Source organism: Odocoileus virginianus, chromosome 17 (genome assembly GCF_023699985.2).
Source record: "Odocoileus virginianus isolate 20LAN1187 ecotype Illinois chromosome 17, Ovbor_1.2, whole genome shotgun sequence".
NCBI classification, from domain to species: Eukaryota; Metazoa; Chordata; class Mammalia; order Artiodactyla; family Cervidae; genus Odocoileus; species Odocoileus virginianus.
Window position 1 is genome coordinate 29,065,110 of NC_069690.1, and position 14,237 is coordinate 29,079,346.

Consider the following 14,237-nt stretch of genomic DNA (forward strand, 5'->3'; position numbering starts at 1 on the left):
CTAGGGAAACCCCAGACTTTGCATTTCACAGGTGGTGCTGATGCTGGGTACCACCTTCTGGGATCCGAGGACCACATTCTGAGAACCTTAACCCCCTCCTGAGCACATAGAAAGCCATTCACCTCTTCCTAGCTGATTGGGAACATAGAAGGATTCCTAGGAGCTGGTATTCCCACCACTCCATCATTGTCCCCAAATGTGCGTGGACATAGAGCTAGGCGGAGAACACAGATGGTCTGGACCATCGGAATCCGTGCTGTTCCACTTCAACCTAGTCATCTACTCCTTGAAAGGACTGTGGGAATAGATGAAGTCCAACTAAATGAGGACAAGCAAAGGCTCTTTATTCAGAGCTCGCTCTAGCAAGGCAGTCAGCCACCATCATTTGCGCTTTGGTAGAGACATAAAAGGTTTCCCTGATGGCTCAGCAGTAAAGAATCTGCCTGCCAATGCAGGGGACATGAGTTTGATTCTTGGGTCCAGAAGATCCCCTGGAGAAGGAAATGGCAACCCACTCCAGTATTCTTGCCTGGGAAATCCCATGAACCGAGGAGCCTGGCCGGCTACAGTCCATAGGGTCACAAAGAGTTAGACATGATTTAGCAACTAAGCAGCAACAAGAGGAAACACAAAGACAGGCAGAGGAGTGGGGAAGCTAAATGGTTGGAAGAAAGGACCTTCACGGACAGAGGCTGTTGGCTGTCGGGAGGCAGAGGAGGGCAGATCAGAAGCTGTGCGTCTTTAGTCGTTTAGGGGTGGGTGTTTGAATTTCTCTCATGAATTTCTCTCATTTCTGGTCCTACACTGGGATAAAGTTAAGAAGGTTGTCAGTTATTAATCAAGTCCCTGCCATTTTGAACTGATTCTTATAGAGGTTATTGCCTGTCTTCCTGGACTGTTACTTAGACAGTAGACTTGTTTCCAAACCAAGGTCTAGTCACTGGCTGCTCAAAAGCCAGTAAAGAGGCCAGGTTGGTGGAAAGGAAAATTTGCATAATTTGGATGCCAGCAACTGGGGAGGAGAGCGGATGTCTGTTCAAAGGCCTAATACCCCTGCCTGGTAACTGTCCATGGGCAAGAGTCTTTGTAGGCTGAGGAAGGGGGCTCTGTGCAGAGACAGCACAGCTCTGACAGTCAACTTGAAATTGGTCATCGCTGGTGTGACCAGCATCATCTTAATTAAATACAGTTAATCTTCAATTCCAGGGTCAGTGTGTTCCCATTTCCTTGAGGCCAGTTCTCAGAATTATGGCAGCTTATATCATGGCTACAGTCTGGTCATCCTGAGGCTGACTTCTTAACCTGGTAGGGATTTCAGTATCTACACAGGATATAGCTCAGAATATTATCTGTAGCCCTTGAGAAGAAACCAAAGGTCCTTGACTATGTTTAATGACTATGTTATTTGGTCTCCCTTGACTGTCTTCCTTTGTTTGTGCATGTTCTCACCTCTCTGATTAAATTTATTTTTTGGCTAATGTTCTTCTACCGACAAAAGTCAGGCTGCAGACACTGTGTGACAAGGACCATAGGGTCCTGTTCCATTTCAATCTGACTTATGGCATGCTGGCTTTCTGAGCTGGTTGCTGTGGATAATGGGCTGGTCTCCTGGGTAGGTTGCTGCAGGTTCTAGATCAGAGTTCTGCTTTTATGGTCCGGCCACTCTCTGTTCATATATTCCATCTTTCAGGATACTCAGTGGACACTCACTTTTTATAGTTTGCTAATTCCAAACTGGCCAAATTCAATGAAAGGAAAACTGTTGCTCAGTAAAGCCCTACTATGTGTGAAGTGTTATGTTAGGCATGAGGTTTTTATAAGACACAGACACGATGTCAGTGAGAAGTCACCTATGTCATTTGGGCATCAAGGAGAAAGAAAGTTCATGGCATCTGTTGCTTAGAATCTTCCACCACATTTGTTGCAGGGGAGAGAAGAAGAGGGCGGCCAGGGTTCCTTTCCTTTCCCATGTCAGGGAGCTTGGTCCCAGCTGAGAGCTCAGCTTCGCGCCTTTGCATCAGGAGCTGGCCTTCTTCCCTGCCCTGCAGGGTCAGACCCCATCATGGTCCCGTCTAAAAAAACCTGCCGCTTCTCCGTTGCAGGTGGATGAGCTGAAAGCCAAGCTGGCCACCCAGGAAGTGGAGCTAAGGCAGAAGAATGAAGATGCCGACAAGCTGATTCAGGTGGTGGGCGTGGAGACGGACAAGGTGAGCAGAGAGAAAGCCATCGCCGACGAGGAGGAGCGGAAGGTGGCCCTCATCATGCTGGAGGTGCAGCGGAAGCAGAAGGACTGTGAGGAAGACCTGGCCAAGGCAGAACCGGCGCTCACGGCAGCCCAGGCCGCCCTCAACACCCTCAACAAGGTAGGAGGAACGTGTGCGTGCCTGCTCATCCCTCCCGGGAGGAGCAGCCTCTCCTCCAACCCAAACGCAGCCCACCACCCTGGTGTTCTGAGGGGCACAGGGGCACAGTCCAGAGGGCTCAGCTGGGACCAGCTGTCACTGGTTTATTCATTGAGCAAGCAGACATTTATATACGCTGAATATATGTCAGGATGCACGGGCTACTAGTGAAATCCGAGAGAGGTGAGTCTCAAACTTATTGGAACAGGAGGGGCCAACTGTCCAGCCTCCTTGCTTCACTGATGAGAAAGCCAGGGCCCAGAGTCACAGATCTCAATGTTAGAGCCAGACTTGAACTCACATCTTCAAAATGCAGGCCCGGAGACCTTCTGACTATGCAGTCCATGGTCACTTTAACTCCTTCTGTGCTAGAGGACACGTAGGCCTCTCAAGGGCTTCCCCGGTGGCTCAGGTGGTAGAGAATCTGCCTGCAACACAGGAGGCCTGGGTTCAAACCTTGGGTCGAAGCTTCCCAGGTGGTGCTAGTGGTAAAGAACACTCCCCAGTGCGGGACACGTAAGAGACTTGAGTTTGATCCCTGGATTGGAAAGATCTCCTGGGCATGCCAACTCACTCCAGTATTCTTACCTGGAGAACCCCGTGGACAGAGGAGCCTGGCGGGCTACGGTCCATGGGGTAGCACAGAGTCGGACTTGACTAAAGCGACTTAGCATACACATGCATGCAGGCCCTATGAAATTGTTTAAGATAGGATACTAAAGTAAGATATTGCCTCCAAAGTAAGAGAAAAAAAATCTACAAAATCAAACTTGGCAAGTACTCAGTTGTCGACAGCATGTAACTGTGTGTCGACTAAATTCAGCTCATACACATGAGCTTTAAGTGGAACAAGCATGACTCTTGAGATGTGTTCATTGGGAGTTTTATTTTGGTTCCCTTTAAAGATACTCTGTGTGTTGGAAGGTGCCTGTGGTTAGTACTTCTTCCTTTTATAGTTTTCACGATTAACTTTCTTTCCCATTTGGATGACCATGGCTGAGAGACTGAGCGAGGAAGATGGAAAGCAGGGCAGACAGACTCAGGTCATCAGGAGTTGGCATCACAGAGAAAAGCTGATGTTTACTTGGGAGTTCATGTCATCTCTTTGCAGACCCTCCACTGGCTCCTCTTTCTGCTGAGAATCTAGCTACTCACTTGCCCCTTCACAGGGGCCATTTGATCAAGGTCTCAGACAGCCCATGCCAGGTGGGCCATGCCAGGAGCTCGCCTCTGCTCCACGGGCGACACCTATGCCTCCTTCTTCCAGATGGACTCTGAGAGTGTTGGTCACCCATGTAGGAAATGCCCCCGAAGTTCCACCACCAGGGGACTAGCCTGCCATTCGCACCCTGTAGATTTCTGTAAGTTAGACCCCCAGTCTGGTGTCACTCAAGTTGCATTTGAGCTCTCTGAGTGGTCTCCTTAAAGCCCTCCTCTCTCTAGACTTCATGTGAAGGGACACATGCCCCGCCCCCCGCCATCCTCCCTTAAAGGCAGAGTGGATGGGACTCAGCAGCCTATCTCACTGAAGGCGTTAAAATGTGAGTTGCTCGGTCATGTCCAACTCTCTGCGACCCCATGGACTGTAGCCCACCAGGCTCCTCTGTCCTTGGGATTTCCCAGACAAGAATACTGGAATGGGTTGCCATTTCCCTCTCCAGGGGATCTTCCCAATACAGGGATGGAACTCGAGTCTCCTGCATTGACCGGCACACTCTTCACCCCTGGGTCACCAGGGAAGCCCTAGCTGCAACATTGAATACTCTTAATTGCAGCTTGTGGGATCTAGGCCCCTGACCAGAAACCGAACCTGGGTCCCCTGCTTTGGGAGTGTGGAGTCTTAGCCGCTGGACCACCAAGAAAGTCCCTTTGAAGCTTTCTTTTATGGGTTCTATGTAGTCAGCGCACACCTCACTTTGGAAGGTAGCATCTCTTGGCTTAGAGCCTCAGCACATCTGAGTCTAAGCTGAGGACACTGGACAATCCTGTGATGTAGAGTTATGTATAAATTGTATTTAATGTGAGATATGAGTGCATTTTTATGTGTTTTTTATGACATGTGGTGGGAGGTCCCTAATAGGAAGGACCTGTAAAAGCCTTAAGTGGGCCTCTATCCCACCTCCATAGAAAACGCAAGATTTCTCCAGGAAAATTTTGGGAACTGTGGATAGACTGGGGAGTGGAGGTATAGCCCAATTATGCCACCACTTCTCAGCCTGAAAGCTTTTCTCTCTGCTTAAAGCTGGAGGAAAATTTCACTGGAGGAAAATTGCTTTACAATGCTGTGTTGGTCTCTGCCATACAACAGTGCGAATCAGTCATAATTGTACACACACACACACACACACACACACACACACATCTTCCCTGTTGGTCTCCCTCCTCTGACCCCATCCCACCCCTCTAGGCCATCACAGCACCAAGCTGAGCTCCCTGTGCTACTCGCTGCTGCCCGCTAGCTATCTATTTTACACACGGTAGTGTATATATCGGAGAAGGAGACGGCAACCCACTCCAGTGTTCTTGCCTGCAGAATCCCAGGGACAGGGGAGCCTGGTGAGCTGCCGTCTGTGGGGTCGCAGAGTCGGACACGACTGAAGCGACTCAGCAGCAGCAGCAGCAGCAGTGTATATATGTCCCTGCTACTCTCCCAATCTGTCCCACCCTCTCCTTCCCCACTGTGTTCACAGGTCCATTCTCTGCGTCTCCATTCCTTCCCTGCAAGTAGGTTCATCAGCACTATTTTTTCTAGATTCCATATATATACATTAATATATGATATTTGTTTTTCTCTTTCTGATTTCACTCTGTATAATAGGCTCTAGGTTTACCCACCTCAGTTCAACTGACTCAAACTTGTTCCCTTTTATTCCGTCTGAACTTTTCTATACAGCCAGGCCAGGGTCTCCCTGACCCCTCATAGCAGCATCATTTCAACTGCGAGGACTTTAATCAGACAGTGCTACAGCAGCCATCTAGGATCATCACTCTGTCTAAACAACACCCATATTGCAAAATCAAACTTACTTTCAAGAGCAACCTCTCCCTTTCCTGTCTTCCAGAGCACAGAAGAGAGACTGCTTTATTTATGCACCCTTCTGTAGTGTTCAGTGATCACTTCTTGCCAAAAAGATGAATGTCTTTCATAAGATCTTTTGACACAGAGATTTTATTTTCTAAGATGAGCTGAGTCCAAGTTCTGGCTGGACTATTCACAGTGTGTGACCCTAGGAATGACTTTATGTTCTCTGAACCTCTGTTTCCTCACCTGTAAAGTGGAGGTGGTAGTAATATAGTCCGCATCAGGCTGTGAAGGACAGGGAAACAGGCTGGAAACAGTGAAAACCTATGAATACTCTTGGTTAATTTTATGGCTGATTAGTTAGGTGACCTTTGCTGGTAGAAATAAACACATAGAGGTGTAACTCATGGAAGTGATGGGATTGGATTCTGAAAAAAAGCACTGGATTTGAGGTCTAGATATCTCTGCCACGAAGGAAGTGAAACTCATGAAGTTTTCTTGATAATTTATTTATGTACTTTTGTCCATGCTGGGTCTCCGTTTCTTCTCGGGCTACTCTAGTTGTGGCGGGCAGGTTTCTCAACTGCGGTGGCTTCTCTTGTTGCGGAGCACAGGCTCTAGGGCAGGCAGACTCAGTAGTTGTGGTTCCTGGGCTCTAGAGCACAGGCTCAATTGCTGGGGCTCATGGGCTTAGCTGCTCCCCGACATGTGGGATATTCCCAGATTAGAGATTGAACCCCTGTCTCCTGCATTGACGGGTGGATTCCTTACCACTGCACCACCAGCAAAGCCCATGAAAATCATTTTTAATGAATGCCTACCATGTATGGTAGCTCAGTGGTAAAGAATCCGCCTGCCAACGCAGGAGATGAGGATTCTATCCCTGGGTCAGGAAGATCCCCTGAAGGAGAAAATGGCAACTTGCTCCAGTATTCTTGCCTGGAAAATCCCATAGGCAGAAGAGCCTGGCCAGTTGCAGTCTGTGGGGTCACAAAGAGTTGGACACAACTTAGCAACTAAACAATAGCTACTGTGTGCCAGATAACATGATGGGTACTGTCTTCAAACTAGCATGGCACCAGTCACTGAACTTCTTCATCTCTCACAATGACATATAATGTTTCTTAGCCTCATGTGTACAATGTAACAATTCGATATATACAAATATATTGTGAAGTGATCACCGCACTAAGTCTGGTTAGCATGTATCACCATGCATAGTTGCAATTTTTTCTTGTATTTTGTTTTTCTTCTTCTTTTCAGATTTACTCTCTCAGCAACTTTCAAATATACCACATAGTGAGCTATACACTACATCCCCAGGACTTATTTATTTTAAACCTAGAAATTTGTACCTTTTGAACCACCTTCACCCATTTCTCCCAGCCCCCACCCCCTGCTCAAAGAATGGATCAGATTGTACCACACAGAACAGAGATGTTTCTTCACGAACACAAGGACCCCTTGAGTATCCTCAAATTTTTTTGCGTCCTCAGGACTCTGGTATTTAAGGACTGTATTCCTATTTTCTCATCATTTTCAAAGTTAACAATGAATCTTTAGTTAATACATAAAGAACACCTGTAAATCAGAGCGTAGTAGTAAGTCTCTGTACATTTTAAGTCTCTGCTTTGGCAGTTTTATTTCACTTTTATAGCTAAACTGAAGCAAATCCGGTATAGCTTTCCCTGCCCTAGTTGAAGAATGGTTTTGCTTACAATTTCATGGCTTTTTTTTTCTCCTTGCAGAGTTACTTGAAATTTTCTATTTATTTCCTATGCATTTTATCCAGTAAGCTTATTTTTTATTATACAAATAACATAAAATGGCGTTTTTATCATTACAATAATTCAAAGAGTATAGAATGTACAGGATGAAACATAAAGTCACCCTTCTTTGCACTCCACCCCCAGTCCTCTCCTAAAACAGCACTCCTGGAAAAGCTTGAGCTATATCTTGTCCAGCAATTTTTCTGTGTATTTATTTCTGTGCAAATACACGTATGAAATACGTGTACATCAGGGCTTTCCTGGTGGTTCAGACAGTAAAGAATTCACCTGCAAGGCAGGAGACCCAAGTTCAATCCCTGGGTTGGGAAGATCCCCTGGAGAAGGGAATGGCAACCCTCTCCAGTATTCTTGCCTGGAGAATTCCATGGACAGAGGAACCTGGTGGGCTACAGTCCAGTGGGTCACAAAGAGTCGGACATGACTAACACCTCGGGCTTCCCTGGAGGCTCAGGCTGCAATGCAGGAGATTTGTATTTAAAACATGATATATTTTATATGCACTGCATTATATGTTTATACACATATAAAATATATCATATTTTAAATACAGATATATAATGACAACTTACTCTTCCTCATGAAACAAGACTGTGTCACGCCAATACATACATTGAAACCATATTTATTTAATGCTTCGTAGTATTCCAGGCTATAATGTACTCTATATCTTTTAGCTATTTACTCTTGAGTGTGTAATTAGTTTCTTTTTCTCTAATACAAATATTCTTGTGCATATATCTTTACTCCATATGTTCAAATATTTCTCTGGGCCAAATAAGAAATACAATTGTTTGAGAGAACAACATGGCAGGTTGAATCATACCTCCTCCACCCCTCAAAATACCCACGTCCTAACCTCTGGAACCTGTGGATTTTACTTCATATGGTGACTCTGTGTGTGTGATTAAATCAAGGTTCTCAAAGTGGGGAGATGACTCTGGATTATCCAGTGACAGTGAGAGTGTTAGTCACTCAGTCATGTCCAACTCTTTTTGACCCCATGGACTGTAGCCCACCAGCCTCTTCTGTCCGTGCAATTCTAGAGGCAAGAATACTGGAGTGGGTTGCCATTCCTTTCTCCAGGGGATCTTCCCCATTCAGGGATGGAACCCAGGTCTCCTGTATTGCAGGCAGATTCTTAACCATCTGAGCCACCAGGGAAGCCCCAGCTGGGTCCTAAATGTCGTCGCAAGGATCCCAATAAGAGGGAGACAGGAGGGTTGGAAGAAGGAGGCATGGTGGTGGGAGCAGAGCGGGTACACAGCTCACTTGATGTGGGACTCTGAGCCAAGGGGTGAGGCTGGCTGTAGACACTGGGTTCAGAAAGGCTCAGACTCTGCTCCAGCCTCCGGAAAGAACCAGCCCCTCCAACATCTTCAGCTTAGGAATCCTGCCTCCAGAATAGGAAGATTATGCATCCACGTTGAGTCACTGGGTTTATGATAATTTCTTACAGAAGCAATGCGTGTGCTCAGTCGCTTCAGTCACATCCGACTCTTTGCAACCCCAGGGACTGTAGCCCGCCAGGCTCCTCTGTCCATGGGAGTCTCCAGGCAAGAACACGGGGGTGGGTTGCCATGCCCTCCTCCACGGGATCTTCCTAAGCCAAGATCAAGCCCCTGTCTCTTCTGTCCCTTGGATCGGCAGGTGGGTTCTTTGCCACTAGCTCCACCTGGGAAGCCCCACAGAAGCATTAGGAAACTCTAACAATAATTCTCTTTTTTATATAAATAACACTCAATTTCTATCCAAAATAGCTTCTCTTGTTTATAGTTGTAAGCTCTGCTTTCCCCCACATCCTTTCCAGTCTTAAGTATTTTCAATCATTCTAATTTTTCTCATTAAGAACATAAAAATTTTTTCGTTTAAAAAATTTGTGAAATAGTTTGATTCTAATACTTGGATTACTTCCTTCATTATTTGCTCAGATTCTTTGTCCATTTTCTGATGAGATAATTTCCCTTTTCTTTATTGATTTATAGGGTTTTTAAGATAAATTTTTACTATATGTCTTGTTATATATGTTGTAAATATTTTCTTCCTGTCCTTTGACTTGTAACTTAATATTAACAAGTTATATAAAAGGTATATTTTATAATTAAATGATTTTGAGAATTCTAGGGTTACAGAGTTTAACAGACTTCTTTCCTACAGAACTTTTTAAGACCTTTATTATATGATAAGCTTGATACTAGAAGTGATAGAGATAGCACAAGAAAATAAAACCTCAGATTATACAAATTTATGAATAGTGATTTAAGATATCCATACAAAATCCTGGTAAATCAAGCCTAGCAATTTATTCAAACAACAGTATGCTACCAAGGAAAGTTTTGCCTATGTAGGGCTACTCCTGTGAACATACCCAACTGTAGATTAAAGAAGAATAGTTTTGGGGGGACTTCCTTGTGGTCCAGTGGTTAAGACCACCTTCCAATGCAGGGAGTGTGGGTTCGATCCCTGGTCTGGGAGCTAAGATCCCAAAAGCCTTGAGGCCAAAAAAACAAAACGTAAAACAGAAGCAATATTGTAACAAATTCAGTAAAGACTTTAAAAATGGTTCACACACAAAAAATCTTTAAAAAAAAAAAAGGCAAAAAATTCTGCAGTTTAGAGAAATGTTAAAAATGATACCTAACACAATTCAACATCCATTCCTATTAAGACTCTCAGTATAGTAAGACCAAAAGGATATTTGGATAATTTGCTAACACATAGCAATCAATCCCAGTCCAAGAATGAAACATCCCGTCTAATGGTCGAGCATTACCCGAATTCCCATTAGCAAAAAAAAAGCACAATAATGACCCCCTTTGCTCCTATTATAAAACAATTGCCCTAAAGTTTCTAGCCAATGCAATGATAAATGAAAAATGGTAATCGTGCAAATGTTGTAAAGTAGCAGACAAATGTGTTATTATTCATAGATGTCATAAAAATATAATAAAACAAATAAAAGGGGAGGGTTAAGGGCCCATTACAAAATTTAATAGCTTTCCTAATATCAACAGTATCCAGTTAGAAAATATAACATTTTCAAGATAGCAACCAAAACTCTCGGCACGAGTAAACATAAATAAATTTATTGAAACTATGTGAAGAAAACTGCACATCTTTGTTGAGTAGTGTAAAATAAGATCTGAATAGGGAAATAGATGTACCAAGTTTGGGTAAGGCAAGATTTAATATTTTAAGGATGTCACTATTCTTCAAATACTTTATACATTAAATCCAAGCCTAATTTGACTCTGATTTGGGGCTTATTTATTTCTAATTTCATTAAAAGTTCATATCATTTAAGCAGCTATTAAAAATTTAATAACCTAAATACTTAACAATATGGAGTTGGCTAAATTGTGGCTCATCTAAATGAGAGAAATTTGCACATACTTTATTTAAAATCGTATTTTGCAAAAATAATTCATAACATGAAAGAGTTTAAGATACAATTTTCAGTGAAAGCAGATTCAAAAAATAGTGTAAACAGTGATTGATATATGTATATGTATGTACATATATGTATGCATGTGTGTGTGTTAAGTCACTTCAGTCGTGTCTGACTCTTTGTGAACCTATGGACTATAACCCACCTGGCTGCCCTGTCATGGGATTTGCCAGGCAAGGATACTTGGAGTGGGTTGCCATTTCCTCCCCCAAGGGATCTTCCCAGTCCAGGGATCGAACTAGCATCTTTTGTCTCCTCCATTGGTAGGTGGATTCTTTACCACTAATGCCACCTGGGAAGCCTATATATATGTATATGTGTGCATAAATGAATGAGCCAGACATATACCACATTCATATATATTCACACAATATTCGCTCATTATCTTTTTTTCTGTGCCTCTTTGTTAGTTTGTTAAGCATATATCATTAACCATACCAGGACAGTGTTTATCTCTGGGTGGTAAAATAAGTGAGTCTGGTTTTTGTCTTCGTCTCTGCTAAATATTTCACAGTAAATATGTATTATTTTACTGGAAGGACTGAATAATGTAACCTTGTAAACCAGTGAACAATAAGAAAGAAATTGTAAAAGAACTAGAAAAGTTATTATAAGGTCACATCATCTTAATACATATGAAAGACCCTTCTAACCATAAAAGCGAAGGATGATAGCATGATGTCATCTGGAAAAGGATTACTCAGTTCGGCTATAGGAAAACTAAATTTCTACCTGTCACAGAATATCTTAAATTTTTTAAACTAAAAAGAGAGTATCCTCATATGTGTGTGTGTGTGTGTGTGTGTGTGTGTGAAGAGCTCTTATAAATCGTGCTGGAACTGGCATTTGTGTCGGCCTCTGCCCACTCATTTACTCTCTGCCCTTCCCCATCCTGAAACAGTAGGTTCTCTAAGTGGTCCTCCCAGAACCCCCTCCCTGGCCAAACTGATACCATCACTATTCAAGAATCCACTAGCCTACTAGCCCTGCTTTTTGCTTTTTTCAGAGCACTTCTCACTCTCTAATATACCAAAGATTGACTCTTTTGTGTCCGCCCCTCCCACCTGCATGAGCGAAAGGACTGACTTTTTATTTAACACTGCATCCCCCCTTTGCCAAATGAATGACTGTGCAGACAAATTTATCCACTCAGCAGAGAATCCCTGACTGCACTTCATGCCAGACACTGTTCTGGGTGCCCGTGATGCCTCTATTTGCCTTCATAGAGACAAAGATTCTGTCTCTATGAAGATTCTGTTTAGCACTGGGCAGGGGCGAGAGACAATGAGCATCACGAAAAAGCACTGTATGCAGTGTGTGTGCGTGTGTGTGTATACATGTATGTATATACTTATATTTAGATGTTCAAAAAACTAAGAGCAGGGCATCCAGCCTACCATCACTTCATGGCAAATAGATGGGGGAAAAATGGAAACAGTGACAGACTTTATTTTCTTGGGCTCCAAAATCACTGTGGATGGTGACTGCAGTCATGAAATCAAAAGACACTTGCTCCTGTGCTCTGCCATAAGAGAAGCTACCACAATGAGAAGCCTGCACACCACAGCTAGAGAAAAACCCATGTAGCAACAAAGGCCCAGCATATCCCCAAATTATATATATATATATATATATATATACACATATATATACATACATAAATTTTTTTTAAAGTTAGAAGGAATTACATTGAAATATTAACAATGATGTATCTAGGTTATAGAATTCAATTTCATCTGTATCCATTTTTATCTTTTCTTAATTCAGTACATTGCACATACATGCTCAACTTAAATTATATTAACATTGTGGGGGTTTTGTTTCTGCCTGTATTTTCCCTCTTTGTCCTCTGGCTCAGGGGAGGCCACTTGGACAGGTGCCCAAGCCCACCTGCCACACCTGTGCTGTCCTTCATTCCTGGCCCTGACAAGACTGTCGTGACCCAAAGTGTGAACAGTGGCACGAATAAACGGAGCATCTTCCTAGGCACTTCCATTAGGTGCCAGAAATAATCCCCCTCCTGTTTTGACTTCCCAGCCTGAGAACACCCCCAAGTTAATTTGGCACAAGGATCTAATCTTTGAAATCAAGATTTTCCCCTATTCATAAAATCAGCCTTGAAAGCAAGTGCTTTTGAGATCACATGTCCCTCACTGTCGGTCACAACAAACCTTAAATCAACTTTATATGCATTTCCGACCAAATTTCATTGCAGATGTACTGCTCCCAACCTACAGATGAAAACACTAAAGCCTGAGAAGTTCAAGTGGCCTTTCGAGGTCAAGCCTTTCAGTCCTATCTTTCTAGAGCAAGTGAAACTTGTCGCAAAGCTCCAACCCATGTCTAGGCAGAGGCAGTAAGAGCACACGCTGTGCCTGGCTTTCTGTCTGCATTATTTCTTGGCAGAAGATGCCTCTTTGCTATCAGGACGGTCAGCTGTAGTTAGAACAGGCTCATGGAACAAAGCAGTTTAATTAAAGAAAAAAAAATCGTTGGGTTACATGCTATTCTCTTCAATCCAAGATGGAAATTAATTTACAATAACCTTATCTTTTATTCATGGCACGCTGCCTGTTTCAGAGCATGTTGGCATCCTTATACATTTCAGTCAAATGTGAAATAATTGTGTGTTTCTGATGGGCTGTAGGTCAAAGTGCTGATAGAACCTCTGAGTCTCAATTAGCCATTCGGAGCATTCTGGAGCCACTGGGGAGTTCTCGGTTCCCTTCTGATGAGTCATGATATTTAAAATTCCAAGGGCAGATAAAGGCTTCAAAAGGGCCCTCTCAGATCTCTCCGAGCCAGGCTCCATGAGTGGTCGATGACAAAGAGAACCCATGCATTTTCCTCTAACAATGTGCCTCTCTCTTGCAGACCAATCTGACCGAGCTGAAGTCCTTTGGTTCCCCACCACCGGCGGTGAGCAATGTCAGCGCAGCGGTGATGGTGCTCATAGCCCCCAGGGGCAAGGTGCCCAAGGACCGCAGCTGGAAGGCCGCCAAGGTCACCATGGCCAAGGTGGATGGTTTCCTGGACTCCCTCGTCCACTTTGACAAGGAGAACATTCACGAGAACTGCCTCAAGGCCATCAGGCCATATCTGCAGGACCCCGAGTTCAATCCGGAGTTTGTGGCCACCAAGTCCTACGCGGCTGCAGGCCTCTGCTCTTGGGTCATAAACATCGTGAAGTTCCACGAGGTGTTCTGTGACGTGGAACCCAAGCGCCAAGCGCTGAACAAGGCCACCTCGGACCTCACTGCTGCCCAGGAGAAGCTGGCGGCCGTTAAAGCCAAGATCACTGTAAGTGACCCCCAGCTGAGGCAAACAGCCCTCTCCCCCAGGCCCCAGCGCCTCGGACCTGACTTTGAAAGAAAACCAAATTGTTATGTAAAATCTAATTTTTTAATAGAGGAAACTTTTAAATTTTCTTTCTCAAACACCGTGTAGTCCAAACAAGACAGATCCACTGGGCCATGGGTTTAAGCTTTGGTCCTAAAAGGTTTTTTTCCATTTCCTCCAAGGAAAGAAAAGATGACAGATGGATACGTATAATAGATGAACGGTATTATTCATGGAAC

The 14,237-nt window shown here is 43.9% G+C and overlaps 1 protein-coding gene across 6 annotated transcripts in view; it reads left to right on the forward strand.

The window, feature by feature from the left end:
• DNAH9 (dynein axonemal heavy chain 9) overlaps positions 1 to 14,237 on the forward strand; it is a 281,176-nt gene that overhangs the window by 193,126 nt on the left and 73,813 nt on the right. For all 6 annotated transcript variants that reach the window (XM_070479111.1, XM_070479112.1, XM_070479113.1 and 3 more), the window contains 2 exons: positions 2,103 to 2,363; positions 13,534 to 13,959. In XM_070479111.1, coding sequence (XP_070335212.1) covers positions 2,103 to 2,363; positions 13,534 to 13,959 — 687 coding nt within the window. The remainder of the gene's footprint in view (positions 1 to 2,102; positions 2,364 to 13,533; positions 13,960 to 14,237) is intronic.